The sequence below is a fragment of the Ammospiza nelsoni genome, chromosome 12 (assembly GCF_027579445.1).
Source record: "Ammospiza nelsoni isolate bAmmNel1 chromosome 12, bAmmNel1.pri, whole genome shotgun sequence".
In the NCBI taxonomy this organism is placed as follows: domain Eukaryota; kingdom Metazoa; phylum Chordata; class Aves; order Passeriformes; family Passerellidae; genus Ammospiza; species Ammospiza nelsoni.
Window position 1 is genome coordinate 15,538,874 of NC_080644.1, and position 17,339 is coordinate 15,556,212.

The 17,339-nt window shown below is 43.7% G+C and overlaps 2 protein-coding genes across 11 annotated transcripts in view; both read right to left on the reverse strand.

Moving 5' to 3' along the window:
* The window catches only part of PHF20 (PHD finger protein 20), a 72,169-nt gene extending 56,070 nt beyond the window's left edge, over positions 1–16,099 (reverse strand). For 5 of the 10 annotated variants that reach the window (XM_059480534.1, XM_059480533.1, XM_059480532.1 and 2 more), the window contains exons 1-4: positions 16,020–16,099; positions 7,096–7,144; positions 5,416–5,544; positions 1,038–1,152 (exon numbers count right to left, since the gene is read on the reverse strand). In XM_059480534.1, coding sequence (XP_059336517.1) covers positions 1,038–1,120 — 83 coding nt within the window. In that variant the 5' untranslated portion in view covers positions 1,121–1,152; positions 5,416–5,544; positions 7,096–7,144; positions 16,020–16,099. Of the gene's footprint in view, positions 1–1,037; positions 1,153–3,032; positions 3,179–5,415; positions 5,545–7,095; positions 7,145–16,019 lie in introns of all 10 variants that reach the window. The other 5 variants (XM_059480531.1, XM_059480524.1, XM_059480526.1 and 2 more) reach the window with 4 other exon arrangements.
* LOC132078429 (basic proline-rich protein-like) lies at positions 16,045–16,521 on the reverse strand. The gene has a single exon (XM_059480567.1). The coding sequence runs from the start codon at positions 16,519–16,521 to the stop codon at positions 16,045–16,047; it is 477 nt and encodes a 158-aa protein (XP_059336550.1).
* Positions 16,522–17,339: the final 818 nt, after the last annotated feature.

Genomic DNA, 17,339 nt, shown 5'->3' on the forward strand with positions numbered 1-17,339 from the left:
GGATTTAATGTTCATATTTTACGTTCTTTATGGAAAGAGCTATGTTTTCTCATTTTCACAACTCCAATGCCCTTGTACCTGGAGAGAACATGCTCTGCATGCAACCAAGACCTTTTGGAATAAATCCCCTGCATCTAAGGCAGTGCACCGTCTTCCTGAGATACCCAAATAGTTTTCAATACTGACTTTGCACACTTCACCTGCTGGCAGGTTCCAGAGCTTTAAGTACAATCATATCTAACCCACAGAGACTTCGTAATAAAAATCAGCTACAAATGACTTCTGGAAAGAGAAGTTATCTACACGAGTTAACAAAACCAAATTAATTCCTGTACTTAAGAAGACTTTGGCAATTTTCATTTTATCTCTCATTCACTGAGAATTATTAAATGCTAAGTTTTGAGCTGACTACCTGAAATGTACAGAGTCAGAAAATTCAAAGCTAGCCTAAGTAATTTGTAGGCTCTTTTTCATCATTCTAATGCAGTGGTTCATGAAGAAAAAAGAAAAATGTTCTTTCTCACAGCTGAGAACTGCAAGACAGGCACCAGACCAGACTTGTTAGCATGGAACATGTTTCTCCACACAATTCTTTAATTCTAAAGCTGACCACCATCATATGAGCACAGGCCTAACAAACTCAATCAGATTTTAGAGCCTATGAATTCACAACAGCACCAGGAAAGGAAGCAGCAAGGATATTCTGTACTGCAAAGAATTTATTCTTCCATAATATCTGTTCTGCAATATTAAGTATAGCACAGAACTTTAAAGGTGAATTCAGGAGAATGAGAGCCTGAAGTCCAACTAGATTTAGGAGCAGTCCTATTTCCAGATACAACACCAGTACACTTCTGGAAGGCCAGCACAACATACCAGCATCTACTGCCCATCTCAATCACTGGTATATAAACTTCTATAAATTAACTACTTTCCTACAAACCAATAACTACGACTCTAAATATTGAATCAATACAAAATGTTATAGATAGTAAAGACTTAAAATTAATATAAGATGAATGGTTTTAAAAATATACCAGTTTTTTAATCTGTCACGGGCTTCCAACTGGGCTCCCACCTCAAAGTTGATCCCTCTTCTATTCGGAGGATGTTTTGTCATTTTGTAATATCAACACTGCTGATTTTATTCCCCTGAAAAATGCAATTAAATATCAATCACTAATCAAGACATACACAAAATAAGCTTATGCACTATAATTCCCAGAAGCCAGATGTTAAGGAACTGCTGTAATTTTGGTTTGCAGAAAGCAAGGGGGCAATTATCTTTTTAACAAGGGTTCCCAAGTGACAGTCTGCAGAAGGATTCCAAAAGTATGTTCAAAATGGCAGCTACGGGACCATGAAAGAGTGAAGCTCAGCCTCTGTCCATTGGTCCAAGTTCCAGGTCAATTAAGAACCACACAATCCAGGGTTTATTCACAAATGAGACGGAAGTTTCGTAATGTTTTCTGCCCCCCTCTCCACTTTGATGAAAACCAGCAATCCAGTAAACAGGAAGTGGGCAAAACAAACACAATGACAATCTGTCAACAGCTACCACATTAGCGATACTCTCAAACACTATGTCACCTCATCACTAGAAGTGCAATAAAGTTCAAAGACATTAGAAATATGTAGTTTTTTTAAACCCAATTTTAGAAGACTCTCTATACACCTTGCATATTTGCATTGTTTTTGTCCAACTTCTTCACTGCTTTAACCAGAATATAAAAAAAGTCTTCATTAATATTTGTTTCCAACAGATAATATAAAAGTTTAAGAAATCTTTATCTCAAGGTACATATAGTGTAAAAGCCTGATCAACAGCTATTTTTCCTGATTTTTTTTGTCAGTTGTTTCCAGCAATTTTAAGATACAAATTATGATCCATTCCTGTAGTCTTCAAGTGCACAAGATCCAAAAACACAAGTAAGTCTTATTCAATATCACTGTCCTCAGAGTAAGGTTGTATCTTGAACATTCAATTAGAGGTGGACAAAATTGATTTGAGTTAAAATAAAAAACCTAGTCTTACACTACATCAAAAAGGAGACATGCACAGAAATAAGCACTAGCACTTTCGTTCACATAAGGCATAAATAGCAATGGTGTCAACTAAGCTGCATCTACAAAAACATTAACATCGTCAAGAATTCCTCTAATTTCAAGTGTGGTTCAGAAATCAAAGATCTTTATGAATATCGTAGAGCTTTTACAACAGGGAAAAGCTACTCCTTCACCACACTTTTTAGGCCAGGCCATTTGCCAAGGGCTGACCACAGAGACAGCCCAACCAGCTCCATTCAATCATCACACTGCAAAAAAACTTCTCTACCAAAGGTTCATCTGCTGCCTTCCTCTAAAACAGTGCTTTTAGACTGATCCTCACCTCTATTAAAGCAGCCTGCAAGGGTATAGGGGAAAAAATACTACTGCCTGGAAGCCTGATTCACAGCAAAAGACAAAGTATTCTAGCCACCTAGGAACTGAAAAAAATTCATCTCCTAGAGTAATATCTGATAGCAGACTGAGCTCTCACAGTATCACACTGGATCTGAATCAGCCCAGTCTTCTAACGGTTGGGGCAGAGTCTAAAACTTTTAATTGGGAAAGGAAATTAAGAAAAACTTAAGAGGGATGGGGTTTTACAGTTTATGTTGCATCACAATGTAGAATTTGAAAAAAAGCAAAAGGCAGCAAGTGCAAAGCTATACCTGAAGAGGTTTATCCCCTGACACCTCAAATAGCCACTATTTCCTTTGCAGATTTACATTATTAAAATATCCCTTTCTCACTCTAGCAAGGGAATTTCATGCCTCCAAACACTGAGCAGACATACATTTTGCTTAACACATGAAGAAATGATATCTGCAAGGTGATTCTTTCCCTAGTACGCTTATTTTTCCTTTTCTCTGAGGAGGGACATGCAAAGCCAACCCAGAGGCACTCTCAGTGCATTATTTCAGCTTCCCACAGTGGTTCTCCTCAGTAAGAGCTGCCATATGGATGAAAGGGACTCAATCTCAGCTCACCTCCATGGGGCTGGAGAGGAACATACACATCTGCTGACTTCAGTAACAGGATCACATGCATTAGGGCTTCCATAAACACATTCATTTTGGCACAGAAGGTCTTACTATGGTTTCATTCAAATATTTTAAAAATACGAGTATCACAGCTAATAGGAAATGTGAAGAAAACAGTCAGAGCCATTTAATCAGTTAGAGAGGCAGCACATTCCATGAAAATCTGAATGCAGCTAGTCATAGTCAGCTAACACCAACATTAGTTAAAGCACACACACACTGCACTTCACTAACCCGGCTAAGCTTGTTAGAAAGCAGAAGGTCACAAAATTGAAAGAGAGAAAAAATTCTGTGAGCAAAAATCTCTTATCATTGGCCCCTCCTCCCCAAGTCTTCATTTCTCTCCCCTCCAAAGTTACAAAACTTGGGCTGCTTTGGGTTCTCTCTCATATCCTACCACTGGCTTGGACTGTGGTCCTGCTCCTCAGACCATGAAAGCAGGCTGGCTTTTCCATTTACAGCCAATTTCAGGAATAGTTTCCTCAAGCAGATGTATACTTGGCAGAACATTACATGAGATAAATTACTCAGCAGAAGGCCTCAACCATTTTACCCCAAAATATCCAGCCTTAGAGTGACACTGAAACCATGAGACAACTTTTACTGAGAACCATGACATGGCTCTGCACAAACTAGGCCAAGAGGCAGGGCCAAAATATGCTTCACCAGCATGATCATGACCATACTGATAACTTCACATCTCAGAAAGCAAGCACTCAACACAGGGGCTTGCCTGCTTTCAGGTTTTATGTTTCTGCCCCTGTCCTCTCCAGCAAAGACTGCTTTAAAACCTTGAACTACATTAAAACAGCTTGTCCACAAACAACCCCAGATTGATGACACATTCATAGCTACAACTTGGAAATAAGAATATTTTGCCAGAATATCTCCCTTAAAATTTTCTTCACCAGAAAATAATGTCTTACTTCTCTATGAAGATCAGATCAGATCTGTTTCAGGATCAGGATTTAGGTAAGTCACTACTTCCAAAACAAAATGTTCCTAAATCTGTGTTATTGAAATACATGTTATTTAAAAGACACAGTCTTTTCTTCTCCATTAAAGTCATCATAAGATAATATAACTTTTAAAGACTATTCAAAACTAATCTAACTTTTCAAGACTAATCAGACAGATATCCGTGACAAAGGTACACTTATCTCAGGGCAATGCAGAGGAAAATACATTAATATTGATCCCTTCAGGGATCAGAGTTTTTGACTCCTAAAACAAGCTTTCTGCTCTGCTAACAGTGCATGTCCTGTACAACTTCACCTGTAGCTGTTCTTACTCTCTCCAGAGACCCAAACCTGGCATAACACCAAGGTCTAACAGAAGTGGACTCCTCTGGCAACTGAAAATCTGCTTCATATTATCAGAGCAAACCCAAGCAGTTATGGCAAACTTGCACTAATAACAGCCTCTCCTGTTTCCTCTGTGGAAACTGCAAAATCACTGCAGCTGTCGTTTTCCAAACGACACCTACCCTGGCAAAACTATTTTCCAAATCCCCATGGAGTGATTAAACCATTCCTTTACAAAGTGTCATACCAAAACTCTTTCCTTAAAATCAGTCCCACTTTCAAACTTAATTCTGTCTCAGTGCTGCTTCATAAGCAGTTCTGAAGAAATACAACTCACTTCTACAACTCAGCCTATTTCCTTCATTCTTTTGTGCATCCACGCCAAACCCAAGGATTTCCCTCCCTCTGCCATAAGGATACAATAAAGAAAAAAAGAGGAACACCATAAAAAAAACCCCACAGTTCTCTGACCTGATAAAGAAGCACAATCAACTTTGACAGTCTGCATAAATATAATCCTAATTTGCACTGAGAATTTGTATTTTATTCTCGATGGGAAGCTTGCTGTCCCAGCTCCTAGGAAGCACTCAGTACCTTGGTGGTGATTCTTCAGGACTACAGGGTAAGACAGGTAATAAAAAGCACTGGCAAAACCAGGAAGTAAAAGCAACTAGCCAGAGATTGTCTGTGCTCCCTGGAGATGCAGCACAGATATTGCTGACCTGGGGTACTGCAGGCAGCACTGCCACTCCTACACAAGCAACACAAGCCTGTTTTGTTTCCTTCTAGGACAAAGCTGACTCCACAAAGCCTAAGGCTAAGTCTGACTCTGCCATCCTCTCCAGCACCACTGCTCCAAATCTGCTTGCACATCTACGTATGGAACTGCCAAGGCCTAAGTCCATTCACGTTTTGTACATGGGGTTTTTCTTACTCGTCGATGTATTCGCTTTGACCTTTTATCATCTGCACCCATGACACCAGCCTCACGTCTCCATCAGTGGCAAAAATGATGAAAGCCTCACCCAGTTCACCCCCTACAGTATGCACGCCCCCATCAGGAATGGTCAGTCCAGAGAAGTTCATGGTCCCCACCACAATCGGAACAACTTGCAAGTGGATGACCACAGCCATGCTGTGCTGAAACCACACACCTGCAGATGAGAAAAGGTATGATATCAGACTGCAAAACAGTATTTACAGACACCATTTATACTATACAATCCTAATGGCATCTTATGAAGACTAAGTGGAAGTCTCACAAGCATCACTTAAAAACTGTATTGGCACTGGTAAACTGATTACAATAGACTTTTATTGCCTGCAGACAAAACACCCTCTGCCTGGCAAGTTTTGACTACAGCAGCAGTGCTACCATGCCTTACTGTGTTTTGCCCTACACATAAAAACAGATTAAAAACTCCTATACCTGCTAAACATGTTAACCCAAGAACAGCCTCTGTTCATCCAAGGATGTCTGCTCCTGCCTCAAGTTGGTTTTGTGTATCATTTCAAAGGTAGGTTACTGTTTTTGGATGTGACCGTAAGTTTCAGATTATGTCCTTCACAACAGTGTTTCAAACCACAATGCTTAGATCTTCAGGCAAGAAGGATTTAAACAAGAAAGATTTAAACTAGATAGGAAGACCCGACACTGCAACAAATTTCAAGGAGTACTGCATCACACCCCTTCTTCTATCCAAAAGACACATTTCAAACACGACACAGGACTATATGCAGTTCCTATTTGCACAATATAACATCCTCAACTACATATTCACCAGCACTTACTTGGTTTAAAAGCTTCCCAGATTCAATTAACAACTACACAGGTGAACTCTGAGCCACATGAAACAGAAACTGGATCCTGAACTAATCATCTCTGTAACAAGAATGCTGAACGGCTCATTCCTCACCACTGACATTCCCTCAAACTGTAAGACTTGAGTACTTGATTTCAGTCTCCTACTTTTTCTCCAGTTTATACAAGTAGATTAGGAGAACTGACCAGTAAAAATCTACATTTGCCCTTCTCCTCAGCCAGAACCAAGACCATCCCAAAGTACTCGGTGACAAAACTGAAAAGGTGTTACACGAATGAGTCTCTGAACAAGATCCTCACTTCCTGAGATTACAGAGCCTAGAGAACGTCATTTTCATCCCCTCGGCAACACCTCATGTAACTGTGCTGTCAGTTTCAACTGGTGCTGAGACTGGGACAGACCAACATGGAAGCAGAAATTAGGAATATAAGCAATTCAACAGAAAAAAAGAATATTTCTATAATGAAATCTATTTGAATTACCAAGTGCAATTAAAGAAATAAATAGTCATTACTGAAAACAATTATTTTCAGTCATTTGATCGTGTCCTATGTTCTGGTTTCTTTTCCTGTAAACACTAAAGAAAAAAAACAAGCACCTAAGCACTGAACAAACAGGAAGTAATTGGAAAAAGGTTTAAGTCACATAAAATAAATCAAGTTTTTCCTAAATAAAGCAATATTAACGTAAACCTACTTTAATGAGGCTGTTTATTTTCAGTTTAAGGAAAAAATGGCAGCCTTTAAGAATACAAGAATTCAATGCAGATAAGTCTTGCAGAAGCTCTGTGGATAGTATTTAAGTAAAACCTGAATTTTAAAGCAAAATTCAAAAGCTAAAGGAAAAGCCACAATTAAAAAAAGGACCTATGCTTATACTCACCAAGAAACTTGTTTATGTTGCTGCAAACATTCCAACCAGTGCTGTGTAGCTACAGGAAAGGAAAAACAAAAACATGTGAATTCTGAGACTAAAAGTAGTTCAGAGTTCAAAAAAATATTCTCTCTACAGTCAACAGTAGCTGCATAATAGAATAACACCTCTAGAACAAAAATTTAATCTGAAAATATTTCAGTACAGGTCAGCAGGCTCTGTGATCCAAATTAGAGAGACTCTTAAGAGACCCTGATGCACAGACATTCTCTCTGCATATCCACATCATATTTCTCCATCATTTATCTGTTGTCAACTAAAAGTCACCAGTAACTTTATCATTACTCCTACTTTAGTGCAGTATTAACTAACTACACACTAAGTAAGCAGTCCAATCCTGTCAATGAAGACATACTCAACTGGATAATCTACATTCACCACATGGCAGAAGGAGCTGTGTTTTGCTAATACAAGAACAAACTACAAGAGTTTCCCAGAATTGCTTCTTCATCCACAAATCTAATTCTTGTCAATACATGTAGGCTTCCTCATACTGCAGAAGTGGGAAAGACAGCCATTTGAATTGTTTCCAGAAGCCCAATTTAGGCTGCAGATTTGGCACTGCAATGACACTGCTCCCAGTTTCTACCTGAACTGAAGCTGCATAGAACCTATTGTGGTTTAGGCATAGTACTCCTCCATCAAGTGTTCCCACTGAAAGGAGAATTACAGCACAAAAGGTAAAGATCATTGGTTGAGATAAGAACAGTTTAATGAAAACAGCAATAAGATAAGAAAATGAACTGTAAAAGTAATGGTATTAAAAAGTGTACAAGAGAGGCAAGCAATACACACGTGAATGCTCAGTGCAGAGCCTGACTTAACCTGACCACACCCAAACCACCCCAACCTGGAAGGGACCCCTTTCCCCCGTGCCCAGAAAATGCTGTGAGGAGGCACAGAATTTCAGAAGAGGTCAGCAGGCTGCTGCAGTCCAAACTAGAGAGTTGCTTAAGAGGCCCTTACAAACACACAGACACCCCTCTGCATATCCACATCAGATTCTAGCCACACCCTCTTATGGCTATTGGGACATTATCCATCCCTTATTCTGTACCACATACATCATGTCCAAATCCTACCCGTTTCCAACTACACACATACACACACACAAAGATATATACACACAGACATAGGTATCTACAAAAGCACGGGTATCATTTCCATCATTAATGGCTGTCCCTCCAAGATGTCTGTTGAGTTGATTTAGTCCAAGACTGTGGATTCCATCCATCATAGAGGTCTTCTAGGGCAAGAGGGTGGCAAACTGCATCAGGAATTCACAACTGGTATATCTGTAGCAGTCTACACACCTTGTCAACTGCAGTTATGGCACACAGTGGCACTATTATTCACCAACCAATATTATACAATTCAACATTACAGACTCTTCTCACCCAAAAATCAAGTCCCTTTGAGGTATGCATCATGTTCCCTTGTCCCTCTGCATTACCCACAAAGAGCACCCAGGTCCTTGAGCAAAACCAATCCGCCAAATGTGCTTGCCTTTGTCTGAGGTAGGACTAACCCAAACTGTCTTCCCTAATATATTCCTCATAATCTACCCCTGATGGGGACCATACCCCATTCTACAGAATGTGGAGGCTTTGATTGTAAAGTGCCAGCTTGACTGGCACTTCAAGTGTTAACTAACCAGGTGGCTTTTGCTATGTGTAGATGTTTATGTCTGATGGTTCCCCACCCATTACTTTCAATATGGTTGTTAACAGTCCATTATGCTGCTCAATTTTTCCAGAGACTGCATATTAAGGAATAAGATACACCCACTCAATCCCATAGTATCTGGCTCAGATGTCTGTGAGGCTGTTGTCTGACTCTATTCTTTCTGGAGTGCCATGCTGACAGAGTACTTGTTTCTCAAGGTCCAGATGGTGTTCTGGGCAGTGCTGTGAGGCATGGGGTAGGTCCAACCATCCAGTGGTGCCTTCCACCACCATCAGCACATAACATTTGCCTTGGTGAGTCTGCAGGAGTGTGATGTAATTAATCTGCCAGGCCTCCCTATATTTATATTTTGACCATTGCCCCCCCCCATACCACAGGGGTTTTACCCACTTGGCCCAGCTTGACCGCAGTACACATTTCACAGCCATGGATAACCTGGAGGTGGTATCCATGGTTAAGTCCACCCCACAGCCATGAGCCCATCTGTAATGTTGCATCTCTTTCCAGATGACACAAGGTGTCACGGGCCGCCCAAGACAGAAAAAATTCACCTGAGGCAATTTAACCTTGGCAGCCTGATCCACCCGTTCATTGTTGCAATACTCCTCAGTAGCCCAACTCTTGGGTATGTGTGCATCTCCACAACGCACTTTTACAGTCAATTTCTCTAGCCAGGCAGCCACACTTCAGTAGCCCAGATGGGTTTCCCTCTGCACTACAAACTGGTCTTTTTTCACTGGTCCAGCCCCCCTCCCCCCAGTATTTGCCACCATCCACAAACCAATGCAGAGGTAGGATATTCACCATTTCTCTCATTCAGCAATATTTGAGGACAGCTGGATGGCTTTCAGCTCTGCAAGGACCACCTTGTCCTTCAATAGCTTCTGCAACTCACTGTGTAAGACTCCAAATGGCAGCTTTCCATCTCCAATTTGTCCCTATGGTATGACAGGAAGCAGCAGTGAAGAGAGCATCAGTTTTCATTTTCTGGTAGCTGATTATATGGTGGAGTCTCCTTAGCATGGTGGCACCTTTTCCTCCTCCTCTTCTGATGGTACGGATATTTTTGCCTTCGTGCCACTGTGATTATTTCCAAGATCCCTGGGTGATTGGGGTTTCCTATTTGAGCTCACTGCATGGTCAGAGCCATTCACTTATTCCATGTGGTGTCAGGGGCATGATGTTTAGAAGGGAATTTCCCTTGGACATCCAGTCCAGCACTGTCAGTCTGAGTGCCAGGAAGCGCTGTGCTTCAGTGTCAATCACTTCTGAGGCCGTGCCAACCCCTTCATAACCTGTCAAGATCTCTTCTTCAGTTGGGGTGTAACAGGCCTCAGATCCCCTTTATCAGCAAATCCAGAACCTCAGGGATTGTCTTCAAGTCTCCATGGGTACTTTTTGTCAGAGACACCAGGAAGGACCATGCTTCCCAGCTGCAATATAGAGCATATTTTTCACATCTTATCCTGGCCTGAGTGGCCCAAAGGCTGCTGCACAATCTTCTGTTGAGTTTGTCCAAAACTTGTTGTTGTTTAGAATTCCACCTAAAATTGTTGCTCTCCCGTGTCACATGACAGAGAGCGCTTACAATCTTGACTCTCTTATGGAATATACATCCTGCAAAAACCCACAGTTCCTAAGAAAGTCTGTGTTTCCTTCTTGCTGTCTGGACACATTACTTTGATGACCACATCCACCAGACTCTCAAAACATCCATCCTGCCATTTTACTCCTAGGAACTTAATTTTTTGGGCAAGTCCTTGATCGTGGCAAAAAACAGCCTTTGGGAGGATTTAGATTATTTTCTCCCCTTTCTCAAAAGCCTCCCCTGCAGTGTTGCCCCCATACAACAATGTCATCAATGTACTGCAAGTGTCCTGGAACCTCACCCTTTTCCAGTACAGCCTATATCAGTCCATGGCAAATGGTAAGACTGCTTCCACCTCTGGGGCAGCTGCTTCTAGGTGTACTGGATGCCATTCCATGTAAAAACTAACAGGGGCCTGCACTCTGCTGCTTAAGGAATGGAGAAAAACACACTGGCAATCTCAATGGTGGCACCACTTTGCTGCCCTGGGACTTCAGGTCATACTGAAGTTCCAGCATATCTGGCACAGTAGCACTCCGTGATGGTGCAATGGTGGTGTGACTTCATTCAGGCCAAAATACTTCACTGGCAGTGTCCATCTCCATTGCACCCATGCACTGGCCAATTAGGACTACAGCACATTTCCTCTCCAACTTGCTCGAGTCTTTCAAGTCCGTCCAGAGTCTTGGACAGTTCACAGCCACAGGTCAGTCAGGAGGAAAAAGATGATCTCAAATTGCTGAATCAGGCAGTCACCCGGAGCACTTCTTGTGCTCCTTCCTTCATTGACATCAATGTCAATGCCCTGGTGTGTGACAATGGCATATTCCATCCAAACTTCTGCCACATGGATTGTTGTGAAAAACTAGAGAAAATTATTACTGGCTCAAATCAACTGAAGGGGAGGGGGCAGTTATGTGGAAAGTGGGAGGTGCACTGCTCCATTCCACAACCCACCTCCAGGAACCTCTAGTCCAGCCCAGAATGATTGTCAGGCACTGTCACACTGAAAGGAATGCCTCACACCACATGCCTGCAGCCTCAATCTAGCTCCAGAAATAACCAGAAGTCCCACCTGGGAAGCATAGCCACAGGAGACCAGAGCAGGTAAAACCCACTGCTTTAAGATGCATGTGGTAACTTTCCTATCATCCCTGGAGTTTAGGATAGCTGAGATTGCACTTGGATCAAAGATGGTAGCTGTATCTTGGTTTTCTCTCTTTTTCACTCCTAACTTCCCCTTCTTGGAATATGGGTAATATAAGGTTGGATGGGTGGAATTTGCTAAATGAAAGGCTTTATTCCAATTGACTGTTTTGTTTTAAATTTTGCTAAATTCCTGCTCTGCTAAAGTTTGCCATTTAGATTTGGTTTTTCACCCTCCTGAGAATGTTGCAGCATTTCTCTTGTGTGCTCACCTCAGGGAAAAGTAGTACCTTCTTTAAAGAAACTTGCCAAGTGAGTTCAGGGGCTCAACATTTATGTACTCTGGACCTCATCTGCATTGACAGGGGGTTGCTCGTTATTTGAATCCTAATAGATTACCCCCAGCACAGCTGATTCTCTTGGGTAGTGGATACCTTTCTCTACGGTGGTCCACCTTCTTGCACTATAACATCATCCTTGAGAGAGGACCTTTCCTTCACACTTGACAGGAGTTGCCTCCAGAGGCTAAATGTTTGTCCTCTTCCTGCTCTCCCAGTCACTGCCTGCATCACAGGAGAGGGATCCCAGTTACCTGGCTAAATTACCACCCAGCACTGCACCCATCAGCTGCAATATCCCAGCTTGGAGGCTGCTCTGGGTGTTCCAGCAGCACAGTACACTCTTACAGCAGGATGCTGAAGCTAAGATTTTATCACCAAGCATCAACATGAATTTTAGCTATCAGATGAAAAAATTATGACCGAAAATGGAAGGAGCAAATCAGAAAGCACAAAAATTATCTGGTTACAGTACCTGCAGCAGTAACTGGACTTAGGAATTTTTACTCCTAGAAGAAATCTACCTGTAAAACTATTCATTAAAAAAAAGTCTGAAAAACATTTTTCACAGATAATTTGCAACACTGGCTAGTGAAAATCCCAGCGGTCACCACTTCCACCCAGTCAGTACACAGTGTCCTGACTCCTAGACACAGCATTCTGTTTCACTGCTTCTTGCCTTGACAGAACCAAATCTACCCTACCTGTTGATAAAGAAGAGAATATTTTCAAGACATCCAAATAAAGGAAAATTTTCCAAGTTATATTGCCATAAGTACTGATAAAAAATTACGTCTTTATTTAAGGTAATTAATTAAGCAGAAAGATCATCTGTGCACAAGTCACCCTGTAAGAAGGATGCAACTTGCCTATTTGTTTTAAAAGAAAAGAAAGGGGTGCATTTCAAGGCTACTTGCAGACTTGTCTCCCAGCTGAGATGAAAGGACAGAAGGAAAACAAAAAAACTCTTAAGTGCCTATTTCTGCAAGCCTCGTAACAGCAACAAAAGACAGCTGCAGCACAGGGAAATGACTGATACAAACACACAGCATCTTGGAACAAAAAAAGCCATTAGCAAACTACAGTATAGGGAAGAGGCAATTCCAGCCTGGTGTACTCACAACCTCTGCTATGCCAACACATGCTTTTAAAACTAACAAAAATTCTAACTCCAACCCTACCAATAGCACTCTGCATCGCTGACGCACAGGTCTAGGCTAAGGATGCTCAGCTCTGCATCTGGAGCACAGAGGTGTTGAAGACAGTTTCCTTACTCAACGACTCTGTGGAACAAGAGGATATTCTCCAATTCCTTGGGAAAGAAGTGCTGATTTTAAGCAGCAGAAATGTGAGTCAATTGATGCTAACTTCATATGAAAAAATCCAAAACAAACAAAAACAATCAAGTCCACAAAACAACAAAAAACAAGAATCAAGCCCACAAAACAAAACCCCCACATAATAAGCAACAGTGCTTCCTCTCTTTTCATTAATACAGGCAGCCAAGCTGAAGACATGTTTTCCTTTCTAATCAATTTCTTTAAGAACTCCATTCCAGGCAGATTTATGAAAAAATAAGGCAGACCATAGCTGCCTACACTTAAATAAGGCTGGTTGAAAGTTCTCAAGCCCAGTAAAAAGTCACACAAGCATGTCAACAAACTAACATGCCTCCAAAAGGAGTGTTTATATTCCAATATTATTATCTGCAGCTAGTCACCATAGACACAGTATACACCCATGCATTCATCATCATTTAAGCCTGGTGTTTGCAGTCACAAAAATATTGGAATGCCAGTAGTTCTGAAAGGTTTTTAGAAATATACAGGCCATGTAGCTACTGGTATTTGTATTTGGACAGCAAGGACAAACCAAGAGTTCCAAACCACCATTTTTCACCTGAAGAAAGTATTTTCCTGCAGGAAGTACAAGCAGTCAAAACAAACCTGTAGGCAAGCAAGGAACAGAAGTACGAAGTATGAAGACAAGGAATTAACTGAAGCAAAAAAGGAGGACTTACTCAAACATACAATGAACTCAGCACCTCACAACACTTTTCAGTATGATGCACCTGTCCAAAGGACTGCTCTTTTTAAGATTTAAAAAAAAACCCACTGTAACCATGCAACTAGACAACCATCAAGAGTACAGTTTAAATACTGACAACAACCACTTGTAGGGCTGAGCAATAAATCCTTCCCCTGTCCCACGTACATTCTTTAGCTCAGCTCACAATGCAAGTGTTCACACATGCACAGGACCACGGTCACATAGGCAAGAGAGCTAGTGTCAGCCTGTCAGCTGACAAATTACAGCTACAGACAATACCTATCTTCTGCAGATGCAGTTATAAATAAAATGTGCAGTTCGAGAGAATTTATCATCCCCTACTATTAAATTAGGGATTGTGCTCTCCTTTCCTGGCCAAGAGGGAGAATTTAAGTCAATATCATTGCCTAGGTCATGCAAGAATTACAGGAGCAAAAGCAAGTGCTACAGAGAGCTTTGCCAATTAAAGGTATGAATAAATTACATGCTTCTTACATTTCAGTCAAGGCAGCACCGTTATGAACAATTAATACTCTAGCCTCATTCCCAACTTGACCTTAAAATTACAGGCAAACAGATTTTACTCTCAGCCTGCTCAAGTAAAATTTTATTTCCATTGAGGAGACATCCACCAAGTTACCAGCAAGAGCATAAACTACCGAACTCTTCCACAAGCTGACTTAGCATGCATTCAAATAACATACATTCACCTAAGTCACCTCCCTTTATTACTATGAAAGTTTAGAAGTCACAAAAATTAAAACAGAGAATTATGATATGACTGATCTTTGCTTAAGCCTTCTTGCTTGACCTTTTTTTTCAAAACTGGTTCTGCAAAAGGATTCATAACACATTATAGAAAATTAAATGAACCCAGGTCAAAAGCATTAGTTACAGAGATGCTCCATTACTAAGTGCTGTACAGATACTTACAAAAGGTTTTTCAAGTCACCCCCACTGCTTTACCATTTTGTTTAATTCCCTACTGCATACAACACAACAAAATTCTGTAGCCTAGTGACATTTATTTTACTTAACTAGGACTCATCAACTTTCAGATATCTCTCCTGGTTTAAGTATTTAGGCTAGAAACAACAGCCTGGGACTACAGAAACATCTCTGGTACCCAGATTTTAAGCCAGTAAAGGAGATAAAATGGTTTCCCGAAACTGTACCTGTTTAGATTAACTAAACCCTGGAATGGCTACAGATTACCAACTGGTGCAAAAATCCACTTTGCTGGCAATAAGCCGTATCTGAACACAGACCTGCCAGGAAGAACACCCCAGTGCCTCCCAACCGTACGCATTACATAGGCTCGACATGAGGCAACTTTGGGGTTAGTGAAAATATCCACCGTAATTTCTGTTCTTTTAAAATTGTTTAAAGGGACAGAGTGTAGCGCGATAAAGAAATGCTCTAGATTTAATGGGACAGGAAAGGAACGGAAGCCTGCCCTTGCCGCGCTGAACATCTGGCAGGGCAAGTACCTGCTCAGCGCGGGTTCGCCACTCGCGGATCCGGGTGACGAACAGCCGCCCCGCCGAGCGCCCCCGGAATCCAGAGCCGCCGGGCCCTGCACGTCCCGCTCTCCGCCGCACCCGGCCCGCCGGGCGCCGCTCCGGACCCGTCAAATCCCCGCCTCGGGCTCCGGCACAGCCCCCGCCATGCGGCCCGTGCCACGGCTCGGGCCCCGGCGCCACCGCAAGGTCACTCGGCCGCTCCCGCCGGACGGGCCAGCGGCGCCTGCGTTCGGCCCGCACCGACTCACCTGCCCGCGCAGCTCCGCGGGCCGGCGTGCGCGGGCGGCGACAGGGAGTCAGGGACGGGGGAGCGGCCGGGGCCGGCCCGAGCCGCGGGCCTCAGCGCGCCGGGCTGCGGCGAGGCGGGAGCGGCCCCGCTCGGCGCCCCGGGGCTGCAGGCGGGAGGCGCCGCCCGGCCCGGCCCTTTGTGCGCGGGAACGCGTCCGCCCGGCCTCCCTCCCCGCGTCTCCCCACCGCGCCGCGGGCCCGCAGCGCCGGATCAGGCAGGCGGCCCGGCCTGCCCGGGCGCCGCCGCGCTCTTACCGAGGGATCTGTAGGGGAAAAAGGGTTAGAACGGAGCCACCCCCACCGGGCCCGCGGCGCGCCGAGCCCCGCGCACCAACCGCAGCCGCACAAAATGGCCGCCGCGATGCGGCGCCGCTGGGGGGGGGGGGGGGCGCGCGGAAGGCCCGCCCACTCCGGCCGGAGGGCGCGCGCAGCGGGCGGGGCCGGGCAGGGAGCCGAGCGGGGCCGGGCCCCGGGGCGGGCCGTGCTGCCGGGGCGGGGGCGGCGCGGCGGGGGCTCGGCTCTCAGCGGGGCGCAGCCGCAGTGCCCTGCCGGGAGCGGGGAGGCTGCGGTCGCACGGCCGTGAAATAGCGGGCAGAGTTGGCGGCCTGCTCCCTTGAGCCTTCCTTGAGGCGGATGTCGGGATGCGGGCGCTCCTGCGCACACCCGCCCGTGGCTGTCGCAGCCACCGCCGACTCGGCTCGGTGCCCTCACTGCTGCCCCATGGGCCGGGAGGCGGGTGGGCCTGAGTAGTGCCCATCCGAGGGCATCGTCACTGTTCCTCAGCCGTGGTCACCCTCTGGTACAGTCAGAAGACTGTGGGTTCAGCTATAGATAACAGAGTTGTTCAGAGGCAAATTAATTTCATTTTCTTTTTTTGGTACTTTTATGCTGGGTTAAAGCCCAAACCAGATTGACATAGAAGAGCAAAAATCTGTGTATGCTGGAATTGGGTGGATAAATTCTCCCTGGTTCAGGTCTGTTTCCTAGGATAATCCTTGAAATTCTGCTCAGAGGCCACAGACCAGCAGAGGGTTGCTGCCTGTCAGGTTTTGTGACTAAAGGAGTAACTGCTGTGGCCGAGGTGTCCACACAGCACCGGATGCTTTTGGGCTTCAGAGGAAGACACAACATGGCCCAAGGGCTTTTCCCTTCTGCCTTCTTCCTCCTCCAGTTGCAGGAACTGCTGTTGCTACACAAATCTGGCTCCTTCTTTGACATCAGCCTCAGCCCAGTTCCACGAGCATCGCAGGACCCAGGGAGCACAAAGGATGGTTTGAAGCAGAGTGTCCCCATCACTGTACAGCAGTGGGTGCTAGTGCTTTTCTGACAGAGCCTGTGAACTGTGTGTGCTGGGAATCTGTGGAAGCAGAGTGGCTTGCTAAAAGTATTGCAACAGGGAGGAAAAAAAGGTTGAAAATACGGTTTTCAGATTTGTATTTTAACCTGAATATTTCAGAAGTGGTCTAAACATTGCAGGTGACTAGAAGAGAAAAAAAATTGCAGAAAGAATTAAAATAGAAAAGAACTGGAAAATAACCCTTAAGTTTTGAGATAAATAGAAAATTATTTTATTTT